The sequence below is a fragment of the Desmodus rotundus genome, chromosome 6 (assembly GCF_022682495.2).
Source record: "Desmodus rotundus isolate HL8 chromosome 6, HLdesRot8A.1, whole genome shotgun sequence".
In the NCBI taxonomy this organism is placed as follows: domain Eukaryota; kingdom Metazoa; phylum Chordata; class Mammalia; order Chiroptera; family Phyllostomidae; genus Desmodus; species Desmodus rotundus.
The window spans coordinates 145,827,770-145,847,360 of record NC_071392.1 but is presented as its reverse complement, the minus strand read 5'-3'; the positions used below and the strand labels follow the sequence as shown (position 1 = coordinate 145,847,360).

Sequence of the window (19,591 nt, the reverse complement as noted above, 5' to 3'; positions counted from 1 at the left end):
GGGAGTTTTTTCTTGGTAAGTTTGGGGAATGTTGAGTCAAATTCAGCCAGTCCTTGGTCTAGGACTTCGTAGAGCTTTGGAGATACTGACACATACTGTGAACCCGTAAAAGGTAGTACACGGCATGTCCCAAACTTTAGGGACCACAGAACCTTTTGTCAGGGACCGCCTGACAGGAAGACCTGTTGGTGGCGGCTGTGCATCTGGATTTCATGTTAATGAAGTAAAGCCATGAAATTCAGTCATGAGTCGATGGGGCTGGGGTAGAGGTGGGAGAAATCAGTGGTCTGCAATCTTTGCCGAGTATTATTCAGATCAGACCAGGAATTCGAGCCAATATTCTTTAATGCTGCAAGGCTCTGAACAGAAATGCTCTTATATTTGGTGTCTAGGTTTAGCCAGGGCCCCTGTGGCTCAGATGGGAGGAGCCAGCATTCCATCCCTGTGTGAACAGGTTAGCCTCACACAGGGGCACACACTGTCTTTTTCACCCATGTGAATGTTGCCTTCGGCTGTGTTCCCAGAGATGGGAGGAGTCAAAAGAAGCCCCTGTGCTGGGGGCCTTTGGGTCAATGGCAGCTTGGGGGCCGAAACACGATTTTGTTGCTTGGGTCCAAAAGCTGGAAAATAGGGTTTTAAATGCAGTTCTTGATTTCTTTCCTTTTTCTTATCTCCACTCCACATTCTCATGTGTGCACATGGCTCAGAGGAAGGATTGTAAATAAAAACCAGCATTTGCTCCTCTGTGACATTAAAGGATGAATGGCGACAACTCATGTAGGTTCCCACCGGAAGTTTCCCAGGCCTTTTGTCTGGCCTCGGATATTACTAAGCCACATGTGGAGAGTCGCAACATTGGGAGAGCTTTGAGGAACTCTCCAGTCATCCAGCGCAGCTGTTTTATTTTGGAGAAGGAGGTTCCAGAGCCATATAGTGACTTGTCCTGGGAACACATTATCTGCTTCGTGCTGGGATTACAGCCAGTTTTCCCAACACCGACGCCCCCACATTCGGCTTTCTCTTGCACCGGGACTTCTCATGATATCCCTGTGGGCTTTGAACATACCTCCTTATAACATACTTCCTTATACTTCCCAAATTTTACATGTCATCGACACTCTAGTAACTGTTACCTGTACCACGTTTATATGAGAAACAGTTTCACTAAAATCAAAAAGAAAGGTGGAGCAAGACAGTCTCTCAAATATCATCTCTTTCAAACTTTTATGATATAGTTAAGGTATAATGTAAATAGTTGTGGCATTTATTTTACCTATACTGAGGCTTAATTCGAAGTTGATTAAACGCATGGGTTTAAAATAATTAATTGTTGCGTACTTTTCCCTAAACTTGTACGTTGCCAGGTCTACATTGAACCTGTGCTTATTGATCACCTATTAAGTAGAATATACTTAATGCAAAAATTATAAACTTTATTTGTACAGAATAAAAGGAGCAGCCAGAATCACTTGCATTAAATTGAATATGACTTTGGAAAACACCTTTCAAGCCCTAGTTATTTTTATGGGAAATCATTTCAAAATGAGCCAGCATATTACAAAACAGATTAAAAATAGTCTAATGGCCTCTTTAATATAGTCACAGTTCCAACCATGCTCACCTCATTCCTAAAAATTCTTTAGTCTATATTTTTATTTTTAATGACTAAGGCACTTGAAATTTATCCTCTACATTGATAATTATGGGACAGTTAAAGACGACTTTAAGATGACACTTTCAGCTAGTTGTTTACGGTACATTCAGGAGGTACACGCATGTGCCTATAACTTGAAAATAGAAACCACAGACGTGTGGTGGGTTTCTAATTTTAACATAAATCAAAGACAGAATTCACACCTGGCTGCAGTCAGGTGACTTTTATGATGCAAATGGATACCTATTTGGTGTTATATTCATTTCATATGTGTGTTCCGTGCGCATTGCTGGAATGGCTCCTGATGGTCTGAATGAAAGCCTTCCTCCTTCTAAAACCTTACTGGCTTCCTCGTCCTTAAAGCCACAACTCCTTTGTTTGGGAGTCTGGCGGGCCCTTTGAAGGCTCTGCCCTTTCTTCTCAACATCCTTGCCCACCATCCATCTTAACTGCTGCTCCAGGCTCACTGGGGTGTCAGCTGCTCCTGTTACCCATAGTAACTTTGTACCTCTGCACTCTTGCCTTGCTTATGCCATTCCTCCTTCCCCAATGCTTTTCCCACCTTTCTGTGCCCAACCCTCTGTCCTTTAAGATCCAGTAGGTCTTTGAAATCTTCCCTCACAGCTCCAAATGTTGAAGTTTTCTCTTCTTTCTAAATTCCTATATGGCCTTATGTCTACTGTATACATTTCTTATATGTTTCTATCTTTAGTTACTGTTATTTAAAGGAGTGATCTCTCCTTCAGAGGCAGGATTCATGGTCAATTCAGCTTAGTCTCCCCCAGTGTCTAGCACAGAACCTTGCATATCAGAGGCATTAATTTATATAAATCTATATGAAATATTGTCAAATGACATTCATTAATTCATTCAAACAAATGTCCCTTATTAGCAACTGCTGTATTCAGTGATGCTTCAGAGTGTCGGTACCAGATAGATTGTAGTTCAGTTTTTGTTCATGCCTGTGTGGTTGGGTAGCTTATATTGAGATATATTTATTGTGCAATAAGGATGCACATAAATACCTTAGTTCAAATCTGTTGGTTATGGAGAGGATTAAGTAGTAATAAAATGCACACTTTTTAAGTGATTGGTACCAGCGAAGCCGTCACCTAAACTCATTACAGGCATTATATCAATTAACTCTTGTAATAACACTAGTTACATAGGCGGCCCCCTCTCTTGCTCTCCTCTCCCTTCCCAGATAATGAAACTGATGGGCAGAGAGGTTAAACTTGAACCAAAGGCCACCTGACTCCAGAGCCATCTCTTAACATCTAATAAGAATGTAGCAAAACCTCATTTATCCAGAGAAGAGGATGACACTAGCCTTAACTCTCCCAAATTCAGCATGACACCAGAAGAAAGCCAAAAAAAAAAAAAAAAGAAAGAAAGAAAGAAAAGTTACTATATAAAATAACAGACTTTAGGGCAACCAGAACAGTAATTTTTTACAAACTGCGTTCTCTCTTTTCCCAGGTCATAGCAAAGGAGCCAACTAGAGGCAGGTGGTTAGAAGCAGGCTCAGTGACAGCAGAAGTGACAGGTTAATGTCAAGGGCAGAAATGGAAAACTTAAAAAGCAGATGAAAAACTTTATTACAGTGGCGCACATTAATGACTATTCACAATGACAGTGGCCCTGAGTCATCAAGAAAGAGATGGCAATTATATTCCACACATCCTCTCTCAAACAGTGAGCTGTGTGTAATGCACCCGCAAAAGGTTTTTGGTGAAAACAGTTGCCAGGGTCTTGCACAGATAACACCCCCCCTTGTTTTTTTATTACAAATGCTTTTGTTACAAAATCATAAGCATGTAATTCTGTGACATAACAATATCACACTCAAGCACACCATAGGACATGTTCGGGGAAATGTTCAAAGTGCTGTCCATCTCGTGGGACACATTCACATACCTACCAACCACACTCAGGCAGGCCTTACTTCTGCCGGACCCTGTATTCAGAGTGGTTGGCTTTGGTCTTCTGCACAGCTCACTCCTGAAGGGATGTGTTAAGTGAGGGATTATTGAATACCTACGGAAATATCAATGTGTGCAGTGTGCAAATAGGAGCTGAACCACATAAAAAAAAAAAAAAGAGTTAAATGAGTCTCTGTTTAGTATCTTGATATCCTTTTCTTAGAGCTTTGAAAGGCCCTAAAAGTCTTGGTAAAAGGTGAATTCATTCCCTGCTACCCCATCTATCAATCTTTTGGTTCTTACATTTTTCTTTCCCAATTCCATAGGCAAAGATTTGGTCCTGCAAACTGCCAACTCTGATAACAAGCATTTGGCCTCTTCCATAAATGTCCCCGGCTTCGCTTTTTCTTTTCTATTTTAATTTTCAAACAGACAAGCAGGAACCCAGGACCCTAAGGCAGGCTGATTAAGGAATGATGTTCCTTCTTGACTGAATTTAGAAAAACAAGCCTTAAGAAAGAGTCCATTGTGCAGCTTCCAACCACAGGACCTGGCGTTGCTGGTGTCCAGTCCTGTCCTCCCGGAATACTCCGGACCTCGGGAACGTGCCTGTGCTTTCCCAGCTCCCAGACAGTCAGGATGGGCTCCAGTCTTTAGTGTGGCCAAACTGGCTCAAGATTTACCTCCTGGGAAGAGAGCTGGAGAATGTTTTTTTTTTTTTAAGTAAATTACCCCTACCCCCCAAATCAATAATCAACCCACAAAACCAAAGGTATTTGAAGTATAATATATTTATTTTAGCTTTTTTTTCCTCCCAAATCTGTTATTTTGAAAGAGGATCTTGTGGCTGTTTTGTACAACTCACTGCATTGATTCAGGGACCCGGTTAATTCTTCTGGTAGAAGCATTGGGTGGTATATTTTTGCAAATGTTTACTGAGGCCACCGGGAAGTTTGTGGGGACAAAGTAAAATGGGATTTTTCTCTAGTAGTGAGATTTCTGAATGGGATAGTACTGATTGTTTCCTTTTTGGTGGGTAATCAGGGACTTTCTTGAACCGTCCTCCTAATTATTAGCGGTAGCTAATGGCCTCATGGCATTTCTCCCTTCAGTGTTCCCCAAGCTCAGGTCGCAGCAGAAGTGGGTTTACAGCTCTTCCTGTGGGAAATAATACAGTAACTAATGAGAACGATGCAAGAAGAAACTATCTCCCATGCTCACAACTGTAAACCTACTTTTGCCCCACCCTGTATTGATCGAGGGCCAGGTACTGTCAAAACCGGAAACACAGTAGTGAAATCAAGCAAGACGAAGTTTCCATCCTCATGGGACTCCCATTCTCGTTGTGGGACACAGACTAGACAAGAAAATAGATCTACATCTCTCTACTTCGTGTCTGTGTGTCTGTCTGTATGAGAGAGAGTTCAGACAGTTTTCAGAAATACTGCTGACTATTCAAAAGCTAGGTTTTAAGTCCCGCATTTAACTCAGTTCCCGAGACTTAACTTTCAAAAGTCTCCTCTGACATTCGTCCATAAAGTTGATCTCTGGGAATTCCTGTAACCCAGCATATTTTGCTAAACATTGGTTTAAAGTTATTTTGTTGAAAGGACAAAGGGAAACCAGAATGTTTGTGAAACAGTAAATGCCTCCACTGGCTGTCTCTCACGTTCCCTGAGAAATCATATACCGCCTTTGAGACAGGCAATTCTTGGGAACAAAAAAAAAAAATCCGTGTTACGAAACCCAGAGAACTCTGATTAGGGAACAAACCAGAATACACCAAGGACCCCGGGAGAAGAGCTGGCAGCGCCCGATCAATGTTGTATCCACTCCAGGGGAATGGCGATATAATACGGAGGTTCGGCCGGCACAGTCACCACTTTTCATATCTCAGCTTCCTCTAGGAACTCCCAAAGATCGTATTTTTTAAAACGCCATCTTTAACTACGGAAAGATGAATGTTCCAGAGTGGAGGGAAAATGAGTTTACTTGTTCGGTCACTACCACCGTGGTGTCTCTTTAAAGATCCTTGGGTGACTGGGTTTTGAAGCTTTAATTATGCTTTTATGTTACAGTTTCCTTATTTAAGTGTCTGCTTCATGTCCATCACTCAGCACCCTCTGCCTGTCTCGAAAGCGGTGGATATTATTATCCTAAGAAGGAGGGAGAATGCTGTGAGGATTATTAATACATAAATTAAAAAATTAATCTGGAAAGTGCTTTAGGGTCCCTAGAGAGCTCTGCCCAAACATAAAGCATATTTACTATTATTATAAGTACTCCCACAGAGCAGATAGGCTGGTGCAATATGAAATGGGGAAACTGAGGCACCGAGGGTAGCACGGGTGAGTGGGCCAGCGTACCTTGAGCCCAGACGCATGGATGGGTAACACCTAAAAAGCACTGCACCAGTGCCCATTTTAGGCTTTTTCTAGTCATCAGTGTTAATTATTTTCCCAGAAACATAATTTTTCCTCCCTTTTATCCCTTCTCTTTCTTTCCTTGTTTTGGACTTTTTTAAAAATAATTTTTTAGTGTTGCAAGTGATTAAAGCTAAAATAGTAAATCCTAGGGCTAGTGATGAAAAGTCACTGGTGTGCTTTCTAGTAACCCCAGTGATTTTTTGGCTTTGTGGCTTGGAACTTGCATTTGCATTTATTTTATGTAGACCTACTGGTTGGAAAACACACATAAAGGCTTCTCTTGGAACGGCCTTCTTTTTGGTTTGCTGAGAAATCATTCTCAGCAAGCCTCTCACCAATGAGAAAGGCCATTTTGATATTCCCAGAACCTTTGAGGATGCAGGAGAAGCCAAGGGCCTGATCCATCCTCTTGATGGTGGATGTAGGGTGGGAATTACACAAGCCAACCATTATGGAAAAACAGTGAGCAGTCACAGGGAGGGACAGCCTTGATGGCAGAGTGGTGGCATCAGCCAGGCTGGCTTGCCACTTCTGATTGGTTCCTTGGTCATATTTCTTAACTCACCCGAAACTCATGTTCCTCGTCTGTTAGCTAGCCAGTGCCCATACCTGCCCCTAATAGTAGAGGACAGAGTCACTGAAGGAGACAGCACGAGGGTGCTGCAGAAGTCCCATGGAGGTCACCTCCACCGTCCATCATGAGGCGTGAGCCGGAGTGACACAGATGCTAAGTGCCGACCACTGCAGGAATCTCTCTCTTGTGCTCCGAGTCTGGAGAAGCAAGAATGCTCCTAAAGGAGTGGAGAGGGAGCGTGCATTCTGCGGTCAGTATTCCCATCACGGGCTGGTGGCTCTCCAGGCCTCACAGGGACCAGATGCGTTTTTTTCATTGTAGTGCCACACTTCACAATTATTTCTTCTGAATATAACGTTAATGAATTCTTGTTGTTGAGAAGTTAGAGAACTAGAGAGGGATGCCTAGGAAACTACTATTACCCGTAACTTGACCATTCAGCAGTAACTTCCCTTGATACTCGGATGATTTTCCTTTCAGTCTTTCTTTCTTGCAGATATGTATCTAATTCTAACATAATCACATACAATACATGTTGCACAAAACTAATGTTATTCCACTTTTGATCTTTAGTAATAGTTTTGCATAATAAAAGTACTATCTAGAAGGGAATGAATTTATTTCTTCCAGTATTATTTACATGATTATTATTTCCTGCACAAGCACACACATGTACAAATGGACACACAAATACACACATGTGAAGAGGAAGAGAGTGAGAGAGAAGGGGAATTGAATATAATGCCACAGAAATAAACATTCAGCCCCGATCTTTCGTGAGCTACTTTTTTAGCATTACTTTGTTAATCTTTTATTTTTTTCTCTGTATTTTATCTTATCCCATCTCATGGGAGTCACAGATCTTTGGACATCCCTCTTTTACCACTTACACGAAATCTGAGTGGTGGTCTCACAAGGGGACCTGAGAGCAGTGGATAATTAATTTTAAGGGCAACTTAGAAAATGAGAGTTACATATTACCAGGCTAAGAGTTGTGGCTCTAATAGATAACATTACTATATCTAATGGAGTGAGACATCTAGCAGGATTCTGACCTAAAGTATTTATTCCAGATATATTTTGGAAATATCTTGTATGTAAGGCATTAACTTAAATATTTTGGAGGATAAATATATGAATTGGTCCCTGCCGCGGATCTCAGGAACTGTCTACTGGGAGAAATATTGTAGGGAAATCTTTATAGCACAAAGAACATAGGATGCTAAGTGTTACCTGCAAACGCCATAATTATATAAATTCTTAGAAAGGCGCAGGTAACTGGGGCTTTAGGGTCAGGTGAAACTTTGGGAAGAGAAATCATACAGTCAGGGCCTTAAAGAGGAGGTGGAATATGAGAGGGGGGCTGATGAGGCAGGGAGTGGCATGGACGCAGCAAAGATGTCAGGCAGGGTGGTGTTTGTGTGTATCCATGTGCCCTGCTCTCCAGAATGTCTGAAGGCAAAGAGGAAAGTAGGACTCTAAAGCAAGATGGGGGTCAGGTCTAGGGGCACCCCGAATATTATGCCAAGGAGTTTGGAATGTGTCCTGACTGTAAAGAGGCAGCTGAGAGCTTGAGGCAGGGAATGACATGATGAAGTTGTATTTGAAGAAGATAATTCTGGAGGAGAAAGTAGAAGTAGAGGGAGAATATTTAGAAAGCACCACTGTACTAGTCTAAGAAATGATAACAACCTGAATAGGAGAAAGAAGCAAAGAGCAAGAGTTCAGGGGGTGGGGCAAGGAAGATCAACAGGACTAAAAGGAAAATTGAAGGGGGCAGAAATAAATATGATCCCAAGTTTTCTATTTCAGGTGTTTCAAAGGATAGCATTCCCTTAACTGAGAAAGGAAGCAGGGAGGCAAGAAATGCATTGATAGTTAGGAAGAGGATAAATTTAGCTTGGGTCATGTTGAAATTGAGGTGGCGATTAGAGGAGTGTGGGGAGATTCTGTTACTCTGTTGCTAATAAAAGTTTGGTGCTTGGCCAAAGGGATCACAGCTACAGGTGTAGATTTGGGAGTGAGTTTCGCTGAGGTGGTGGAATCAATGAGTAAACTCGAGAAATGCTGGGCAAGTAAACACAGAACAAAACTTGTGACATTTTTACAATTAAGTTGGCAGAAAGGAAAAGCTTGAAAACGAGGAAAACAGGAGCCAATGACAGAGCGCTGAGGTCTGGCAAACACTTACTGACAGGGAGACGAGATTGGTTCCCTTCCTGGCGTTTTAAATGATTTTGGTTAACGTGCCCAGCCATGCACTTTTCCCACCTGGAATACACGCCCCACAAGGGTGGGTTTGGAAGGTAGTGGCCGGGAGAGCGCTTTGGTAGATAAACCGCTGCCCCCACTGCAAGTCCAAGGCCTTATAATTAGTGTCACAGAAGTGAAGAAAGTGGAGACTCCAAGACTGGAGAAAGTGCTGTCAGGTGCTATAGAGTTTCAAAAGAATATTTATTTTTAGCTCAACTCATTTGCTTTGTAATTAAGGGAGTCGCGTCCAAGTGAATCGGCCCTCCAATCACTTAGCTGGGACAGTATTCCCGAGGTCTGGAGCCTGTGTCCCAGATAGTGCCGGAGGCAGTTTGGGATTTGACATAGGCAGGAAGTAGGACCCAAGCACATGGTGATGAAGCAATTCTCCTTTTGTTTCTCTTTTAGTCCTGAGTCACGTCAGTGGGGACAGGCTCGGTGGGGGCAAGTAAGTCTGTAACACCTAGCACTAACTAATCTCTATTTCCAGTAAACTTCAGGTTGTCCACACTATCTGGCTGGAATTTAACAACATCAAGTTAACTTCAAGATTACCATCTATCGTACTGCCTTAATTTGGCAGGGGATACCAGTTTTCTAGGTAGTGATAGAAAGTTTCCTTTTTATAAAACATGTTTTAAACAGAAAGGTAATTTTTAATATATCAAGTACATGGCCGTATAGGTGACATATATGTAGATATGGCAAAACTGAGAAGGTGGTACTCTAATGATGGATGTTTGGAAAATTTAGACTTACGAGAGCCCTTCCTCCTTCTGTTGCTTGGAGTGGCTGCTTTTGTTCAGCCAGGTTGGACCATGTAGGATATATGTTCTGGGATGTGTGTGTGCCGGGGGGGAGTGAGGGACCTTGGGTTCTGAACTTCCAGATCCAGACCCTGTCCTTCCCCTAACATGTGGCTGGGTCCATTTTTGAAGCCACTAGAATTTTTTGAACTGTTGTGTCCTTAGGTGTTACAATAAGAGCCTTAGCTTTAAATGACTACCAGCATTCCTTTGAGAAATTAATTCTATGATTCTTTGAGTTATTAGTAAATAAGCGTAAGCTTTCAAATTGAGAGAAGTTAGATAAAATGTTTTTCCTCTGTAAACCATCAATAAATACCACGTGTCAATGCCAGACACTGTTCCCAGACCCACATCCCCAGAAAGAAAAGCATTGGTGAGTTCATTCTCTAACGATCATTCATATTTACCTCACTGGTGAAGCGCAGTTATTTCAAAAAGAAAATCTCTGCTTTCATTAGGGCAATTGACTAGAATTGAAAATGAAATTGGACATGAAAATTCTGTTCAGTTCTCTGAGCCTAATGCTTTCTGCCAACACCCCACTCTCAAATCAGTTCTCCAGTTTCTTCACAGGCCTGTCTAATCAATTCACAAAGCCCATGAATTGTGTTCCCAGTGTAGCAACTCACAGGCCATGAGTCCTTGTACTTAAAAAAACATCTTCACTCGTCTATTTACTAATATCTTTCCATGTTTAAATTTTTTTCCCCTGAGAAAGATAGGGCAGGTGAAGGATTTTCTAACTGGCTGAAAGTTCTTCTGAGTACTATTGTGAATCAATGTTACTCTACCTCCTAAGTTACCCTGAAAACTAGGAGCACCACCTATGCGGAATATAACATATGGCGAATTCCCTCATCAAAATCGTAGCCACGGATCGGGCATCAATGAAAAACGGGTATAGCATAGGGGTAAGGGAAAAACCACACACACAGTCTGTGGATATGAAAATTTTCCGTTGTCACTTTTTAAAAGTTTCTGTACAAACAGTCTCTTCTCTCTGAGAAGGTACGAAGTATTTGTCGCTGTAATTTTTTGGACTACATTAGCATTGCTTTTTGCTCTAACAAGGAGGATCATGTACAAACAGTGTGGCCATTTTGATTCTGTTTTCACATCTGAAAAAAAGGGATAATAATAAAAGCCAGTGTTCTGACCAAATGAATGTTTGTATGTAAAATCCTCAGGAATGTGGTGCAGACCTCCCAGGACCTTTGACAAGTGTTAATTCCCAACATTGCAAAAACGCTGTCTGAACAATTGAGATGAAACATGCACTTGACTTTGGAAGATCATCTTTTACTGCCCTTCAGAGCCTCTCTCCTTCTCCTAGTCTCTACACAGTACTAAACTTGATTTCCTGATGTCAGTGCTTACAGATTAGAAGAACAAATTAGAAGGTGCAAAGGACACCAGGGGGAAAAGACAAAGAAATCGAATAAAATAGAACTAATTTAAAAACAAAGCTATCCGGGCTGTTTGGCAGGGGTGGGGAGGTGGGCATTAGGGAACAGCCCCTTATAACCTCAGCAGTCACATAGGGCTTTTCTGTATCACAGCAAGATGTAACAAGAGCTATTCCTAAAGATGACCTTGATTTATCATGGCTAAATTAAATTATATATACTTTACTTATGTTATAAAACCCATTGTGCATCTTGGAAGAATTCCAATACGAAAAGAACAAAATTGGAAGTCAGTATCGTGTGTGTGTGCGTGTGTGTGCTTTTCTGGACCAACCCTTGGCCATCCAGAACACTCTGCCGTGGAAATGAACTCAGTCTCCAGGGGTTCCACATGAGCACAGTTTCCCTGAAGTAGCTCTTGTGTATCTCCCCGCAAATAAGCCAAAAGCCCACGGATTCTGTGGAAGAAGATAGGCATTTCTAATTAGTAAGTTTAAAAGATTTTAATGCAGGCAGCCTTTTCTTTATGTGTCAAGAAAGAGCATTTGCCAGAAAGGGCTTGCGGACTTCAGCGTTATCAACTTTCTCACATTCTCTTCCACAGTATTTCTCACCTGTGTTCGGGCAGTTTACCCAGGCAGGACCCAGGGGCTGGTATTCATGGGTGTCGCCCTGCATCTCATGGTACCACCTTTGATTTTCTGGGCAGAACATTTGCCTTGGGCCTGGCTTATACATGAGAACAAAAGCCCTTTCTAAATTACACCCATAAGAACAGCACAGACATAAGTCAGGACAAACTCAAGTGATACCCCATTGGGTCCTGACTCAGTACCACAAATATTGAGCTCAATGAATGTAAAAGGAGCCAAGTCGTGGGCAACCGCAGATGCCACAGAGAGAGAGTATATAGAATCCAGCACCGTCAGAGGTCAGCCAGGCAAATACCAGGGCTGGATTTTTCAAAGAACCAGATAATGCCAGTTTTATGGCCACTAATAACATTTTAGTTATATAAACAAAGATAAGAGTAATAAAAAATAAATTCTGCTTCGCAGTGTAATCTGATTGCCAACAGGGTTCAGAAACGAGCTTTCTCACTGTGCACGTGGCATTGTGTAATGGGCCAGTGATCACTCTGCAGCCCCTCCCCAGCCTCCCATTTCCCTTTTATGGACAGTCCTTAGTTCTGCCAGATCCATGAGCGATTCCAGGGAGGCAGGTTAAAGCCCTTTGATTGTGCCTCTGGTAGTTAATGCACCAAATGGTCTTCAGGGGCATTTCATGTGCTCTGCAGCTAATCAGAGCGCCTTGGCCCGGTGATTTCCTACCTCTGTGTTTTCCACATGTTTAAGAGCTCCGTTCAAACACCAGGCCCACCAGCTTCTGGAGAGGCATGGTGTAGCTCAGTTTGGAGTGGGGTGTCTGCTTCAAACAGAGATTTTCCAAAGGATATCCTGTAGTAGATAAATCATTTCATTAGGCCAGGTTCCCTCTCCAAACCAGGAAGCAGAGTGCCTGCCGTGCGGGAAGGCTCTGATGAAGCTGTTATGGCTGTGCGCAAAGCACTTGTAAATATCGTCGTCAGTGTCTCTTACACAGGTTCCATCGAGATTGTCTTTGAACACTGGCAGGTTAATCATGTGTCTCAAAGCTTTGTTGGTTGAGAGCTGGTGGGAGAGTTGCAAAATGAGTCCTTCACATATTGCAATGACAATTTTTTTTTCTGCCAAATGTCTCCCCTAGTTGATCACTCCTCATGCCATCCGTGTGCAGACACCTCCTCGGCACATCCCTGGTGTTGTAGAAGTCACATTGTCCTACAAATCCAAACAGTTCTGCAAAGGGACTCCGGGAAGATTCATTTACACAGGTAAGAAACCCTGCAGGTGGCGAGCGCAGAGCTGGTTTGGCCTTGGGGGTCTTTGATTTGATCTCGCATAAGTGTGTGTTTCATGTTTAAATCTAGTTTCTGCTGAGACCTGCTTTCTTTTTCTATTTCACCATTTATATGACCAAATGAGTTGCTGCTATTATTATTATTATTATTAATCTGGTTGTCCATGTTGAATGATAGGATCAGTCAAAATAATTGGTTGGACTCCTAAACAAGCAGCGTGAAAAAATAATGGGAGGGGAAAAGGCCCTAGACAACCTTGAGTCTCTCTGTGTTTGCTTGCATTATAGAGTACAGATGTGCTTTCACGAACAGTGCGACTTTCTTCCAACCTGGTCATAGCTTTTGTATTACAGACAATTGGTAGTTTTTATATTTAATTCTAGGTTGGTGCTTTCTTCCCCTGTAAGCTGCAGTTGGCACATGGACCCGCCTGTGGTAAGAAGCTAGGATCATAGGGTGAATGTGAGTTCCCTCCCATCGATGGAGAGAACAGGCAGGTTCTCTGTGGAAATACATCAAGTTCATGGTCCAAGTGCCCAATGTTTACTTTAGGAGATCCTCAGATGGTAATGTGCCAACCAAATACCCAGGGATCTGTTTAGAGTACAGATTTTGATTCGGCAGCTCTGGGTGGGACCCGAGCCTCTGCCTTTCTAACCAGCTGCTAGGTGAGGCTGCTGCTGGTCCAAGGGCCACAGTGAGACTAGCGCTGTTCTAGGCCCTCTGCTTGGTAGCCGTCATCCCTGCGTAGCGTGTCTCTAGGAACTGGTCCCACGTTTATGTCTTCATTCAGTGAAGGACCAGTGCGGTGAAGGGATACGTCTGTTATCATGTCCTACTTACAACCATGCGATTCAATAGAACAAACCTTACTTTGCTGTGACGTTTTACCTCAAAGCATCTTCCCTTTTGTATTTTAATACTAGGAACAAAACCAACCACGCTTTTTAGTGTATCTCCCTCTCTCTCTCTCTCAAAATTATAAAAACAATTAATGCATCCTGACCCTTGGAAATGCCTCCCAGCCCTTTAAACAAAATGCAGGTTTGGTGCCTGCCTGACGATTAGTTTTAGTTAATTGAAAATTATAGGATTGACCCAAGAGGAAAATTTTGTTTGCACTCCAATCACTTTTACAAATTAAGGAAAATTACCACAATTTTGTTTAGCTAAGGTTTCACACTGAGTTCAAGAAATTAGCTCAGCCATCTCAACAAAGTCAGCACTTTGTTAGTGAGCACTTGAAAAAAATAATAGTCTATCTGGAGTTGTGTGGTGTATACAAACCAAGCATAGAGAAAGCTATGATGCTTTGTAGAACTAGGCCAAGTGTTTTTAATTAGGCTCATTGGTTCAGCGTAAGTTTTGAAGAACAATCAAACTAGCAGATTAGCTGTTTCTTTTAAAGCTAGGATTTCTTGCCATTCATTTTTCCCATGAGAACTTCCACATAGCACTTATTTTTTTTTTTTTTTACAAGCCTCATTATGGGCCTGCAGGAAAAGGACCAATTGAAACTTCTGATACTGTAACATTCCCCCCCCATCATTCCGAGGGATGGGAGTTTTTCACAATGTTCCTCACTGAACTTGGTGTTCTGGAACATATTACAAAACCACAGAGGCCAAATGTTTTCTCTGAGGAGTTTGGACTCTGTTTTTGGCTGAAAACATTTCGGCCTTGCTGGCTGCTTATTTACTCTGCTATTAAGAACAAGAAAAGGAGAAGAAAAAGAAGAAGAAAATGTTGTGGGGCGGGAGGTACGCGAGGCAATCGGGCATGATTCCGCCTTGGTGACAACGTCCCTGCCCATTAATGGTTCCATTTTGTGGTTAGGTCTCATTTAGAAGAAATTATTTTTAATCAGTGTTCAACAAAATATCCCCTCGAGCCACCTGGCCATAAAAGTTTTTTTTTTTTTTTTTTTTTTAAATCATCCCCATTAAATTACTTAACTTCTCAAAAGAAAATAGCTTGGGACCCGTCATTATTTGGAATTTTTTTTAACCATTAAAAAAATTACCGTCAATTTAAAAATCACATCTCGGAAAACCTGTAGCATAAGGGAATTGCGATCAAAGGTAAACGTGGCAGACTTGCGAGTCTAGCAAAGTAGTTGAGAGTAAGAGGGAAATCCTTGGCGTGCAGGAAATTTAAAGTATGAAAAAAAAATACTTCTTCTGACTGGTCCTCAGACTGGGCAATACACTGGAAGAGTTAGTTTTTTGAGTGTTCCAGGAGAGAGTCTAACCTCTCTCCCCATGTTGAAAAAAGAAACATTTGCAGGGGGCGGGATTAGTCAAAGGACATGTACGAATGACCCGTGGACATGGACAGCGGTGTGGGGATTGATTGTGGGAGAGGGGCGTGGGCTGGGTCGGGGAGGCCAAGGGGGAAACATGGGGACAGCTGTAACAGAATAAACAAGAATTTAAAAAAGGACAAATTTGAAGAAAGTGGCATAAAAACTTCCCCACCGCTGTAGTTGGCTGTTAACAGTCCCAGTGACATGACATCATTTTAGCAAAAGGGAATCTCTGTCCCGTGGTGAACTGCACATGGGCCTCTTGCTCATTAGCATTAAATGCCCCCATGGAGGGCCCCTTGTTCACGGCAGGTGCTGCTGCCAGCTCCTGTGACTTACGCAGCTCACCTCTCTGCTGGTCACCGGTTCCTAGCAAAGGCATCGAGACGGGTTGTGAAACCCCTTCTCTGCTCTTTGTATCCAAACAACTGAGTGCAGCCATGGCAGACGGGCAGCCCTCCTCTCCTATCCACCCACAGAAGCTCACACTTCATTTTCTTCAACATCCACAGTGTTTCAAGATGTGAGGGGTGGTTTTCTGGAGGGGGAGCCAGGCCTCTTGTTTCTTAATGGAATGTCACTTGGAATGTTTTTCTTTAAAAAAGAAAGAAAGAAAGAAACATCCTTAGACTGAAAAATAACAGCCCAAACTAAGGCATTGTTGCTGTTTTCTGAGGGTGTGTGAGAGAGTTTGGTGGGTGTGTGTATGTGGAAGTCTCTAAAAATCCATAGTCGTAAAAAAAAAAAAAAAAACCCAAAACAACAACAACAACAAAAAACTGAGCCAGGAACAGCATGCCCTAATCTATGCAAATAAAGGCAGACTTTTTGGGGAGGGAGGAGAGAATTTGACTAAGCACAGATTGCCTGCAAGCTGGCCCCACTTGTAAGGACTGTGAGCACTGCTCTCTGTCCTCACTTGTTCAGACAGGGACACGGCAGGAATGCTTAGCGGCCAGATGTGCAGGCCTCTGGTGTTCGCCCCACCAGAGCAGGGAGCAGAGTGAATCCCAACTTGATCAGACCACGAAAGCTCAACAGCACTTCCCGGATCTTATTTATTGTGGCCAGTTATTCTTATGGCAATCCAGGGCAAGGCGACTTTAAATTCTAAATGTTTTCTAATAGAAGGAAACAAACACCCTTTCCGAGACGTCTGGACTGTTTTCAAAGCCCTCTAATTGGGTTTCTGGTCCCTCAGTCCAAGAGGAAGCAAACCCACCATAAACCCTCAGTGCTGTGGAAGGGGGTCTCCACAACACCTTTGTTATTCCCCCAGCTTGCTTTCCTGCAATTGTGACATCTTTAAGAGACTTGGATCTTTTAGAATTGTAATCTCTCCTGCTAAGCGTTAAGTAATCTTTGGAGCTGATGAAAGACTCTTAGGAGTCGTTAGCTGCCTCTTCAAAGTTCTTAGAATTGGTTTTCCTGTTAAGAAGTGGCCAAACCCAAATGCAGCTTTTACTTCGTTCTAGTTATTTCTCCATTGGAGAGGCTGCTACCTTTAGGGAAAATACAACCAGACAAATGGGCCAACAGGATGACTTTCGACCAGCTCGGGTGTGCACGGAGAGCCGGGGCTGCCTGCTCCCCCCGAAGCTGGAGCGAGCCCCAAGAGATGGCCATCTAATTGCTCAGATGTTTGCTTAGGTAACTTTGGGGCCTGTCAGCTTCCAGGTTCCCGCATTCTAAACACTGTTCACCGGGCTTACTGTCCCCATAGAAGGACTAAACCAAATCCCTGTCTATTAGTCTCAGAATTAACTCTGAAACTAACCCTTCCTGGAAATACTTCCTGTTTGTACCTCATGCCCAAAATAGCTTTGCATGTATTAGGGGCCATTTTAGCTGAATCTGCTGTGAAACCTGGAGACAAGCACTGTGTCTTTCAAGTGTCCCTTTTTTCTCCCTTTTCTCTGTGTATCCTTTTCCCCTCCCTCCCGTCCTCCCCTCTTCTTTCCCCCTGTTTATTACCTGCCTCCCCCCCCCATTCTCTCCTTCCTCACTTCCAAGGAGATGGTGTAGCATAGTGATGGGTCCTTGGGTCCAAGGATGGCACATGTAGGTCCAACTCTCAGCTCTCCTGCTGCCTAGAGAGGTTATTTGGGGGACATCGTGTGACAGGTCTGAACCACAGTCACCTCATCTTTCCAAGGGAATAATGCCTTGTCAGGGTTGCTTTTAGTGTCAGGAAAGTGTATGTAAAGCACCCAGCGTGAGCACCTACAGATATGGGTAGTCTGCATTAATGACTGACGGCCATTCTTCTTATTCATTCATTCATTTGTTGCCAAGTCCCTACCACGGTATAAGTATTTTACATATATTGTTTATCTTCAGCGTTTCCCTAGATGTCTGAGGAATATCCTTTAGGAATTTTAATGACGAAACTGCAGCCATCAGTAAATTAAAGAAACAAGTTAACACCAATCAACCCAAAACAAAAAGAGCAAAGTATCAATAAGGTAGCAAGCAAAAGATTTCTAGATGTGAATGCAACAGTTCTGATATACCCAATATTTTCTCGGGAATGGCCTTAAATAGTGAATGTTCTAACAAGGCAGTCCTGATTCATAAAATTCTCTGTGGTGTTGATTTTTCAGAAACAATGCATATCTCTTCTAGTTTCCATCCCAAATTCCAACCCCACTTCTGGAGATCTTAGCAACACGGATCCATTCGGTCTATACCCAGCTTCCGTAGGGTGTTTAAGTTATAATCAGGTTCAACTCCAGGTTCAAGAGGTTTCAAGCCAGAAAGCTCTGTTTTGAGTTCTTGGAAACCTCCTCCGCAAGTGAAGGCTGGGGATAAACAGTCATCGGTTTTAGGTGAGAAGTGGAGAGTTTGCACCTAATGAATCTCATGTTCCTCAGCCTCTTCTTACATCAGGTCGTGGCTTCATTGGCAGGTTAAGCTTCTTAAAAAGCCACTTTCCTAACATTACTCTGCGGAGAAACCTTCCCCGTTTGCTCACTGTACGAAACATGTAGCTCAGACCCCGCGGCTTGGCTTTCACAGCTCGTAGTGCTCTGGGCCTGTCCTCACTCTGCCCCACTCACTTGATGTGAGGCCACTGTGGACACGGTAATTCCCCCATAAGACCCGGCTCATGCTCTACTTGCCCTCTGAAGGGTTCGCTGTGGGGTGATGGGCAGAGCACTGGGCTGGGAACAGGCAGGCTGTGCTGTGGTTCCAGCTCTGCTGCTCACGGCTTGTGAGACAGAGGACGGGTCACTCACAAGCTCCAGGCTCCAGTTTCTTCATTGAAAAAGGAGCCAGTCGGACTAGGGGACTTTGATGTTCCCTGTGGCTCATCTTGGTCCATTGGAAGAATCTCTGTCCCTTGGATCTCTTTTGTCCCCTGTGCTTAAATCACCCACCCATTCACTCCCTTATGTGCTGAGCTCTGCTGAGCCGCTCGTAGGTGGACACATCACAGTCCACCAGCTCCTGGATGGAGGAGCTGCCCTTCCCCAACCTTGTACTACTTTCCCCACGGTGGCGAAGCAGCTTACTGAGCATCTCCCTGGCAGCAGGTGTTCTCCGATGACTCATCGATGTGTTGCCCAGGATCGATGGGTCCTCATGGGTCTTTGAGTTCTGGATGATGCAGAAGGTAAATAAGAGCTATTAATTAATAATCTACCCCTTTTCACTTATAGTTTTACTTGAAGAGAACCCAGTAGTTGGGGTTGCTGCTAAAGAAAAAATGGGAGTGGCTCTCTATTATGAATATTCTTCTTCTTTTTTTTAATCAGTAAAATGAGGATAGTTCAACAGTACCTGCATGTAAGGAGTAAGGAGGTCAAAGTAATCGGTGTACCCCTGATAGTTCCTGGCAGCGCTGCCTAAAAGGAAACTCAAGCAGGAAGAAGCAGTCCATGGAATGCCTGTCTTGAAAATCCAAAGGTTTGGTCCCTAGAACACATTTTTATTGGTATTTTACATGTCCCAGCTTCCATGTGAGTAAAGAGATTGCTTCTTTCTAGGCATTATTAGAATGGGAGCCAGAAGATTCTAATTCTGGGTTCTAATTCTGCTTTACCACTTTTTTTGTTACTTCATTCACTCATCTAAAAACACATTTGTGGATTGCCTGTTCTAGTCTAGGCAATGTTTTAAACCAGTTCTAGAAAATGTTCTAAAACAGTATTGGGCAAAACCCAGACACAGTCCCTGCTTTTATTGATCTTATACTCTATGAGGGGACACAAGTGTTCACAAGCTTCCTATCTCTAACCTGTTAAGTTCTCAGAAAATTAGAAACAGAGTTTCAGGCAAGCATGTAACAAGGGACCCCAACTGATCAGGCAGAGATACTTTCTCTCAGGAAAGATGCAGA

The 19,591-nt window shown here is 43.0% G+C and overlaps 1 protein-coding gene across 8 annotated transcripts in view; it reads left to right on the top strand.

Moving 5' to 3' along the window:
• Positions 1 to 19,591, top strand: part of EBF1 (EBF transcription factor 1) — a 381,178-nt gene that overhangs the window by 286,791 nt on the left and 74,796 nt on the right. For all 8 annotated transcript variants that reach the window (XM_053927370.2, XM_053927369.2, XM_053927367.2 and 5 more), the window contains exon 10: positions 12,791 to 12,917. In XM_053927370.2, coding sequence (XP_053783345.1) covers positions 12,791 to 12,917 — 127 coding nt within the window. The remainder of the gene's footprint in view (positions 1 to 12,790; positions 12,918 to 19,591) is intronic.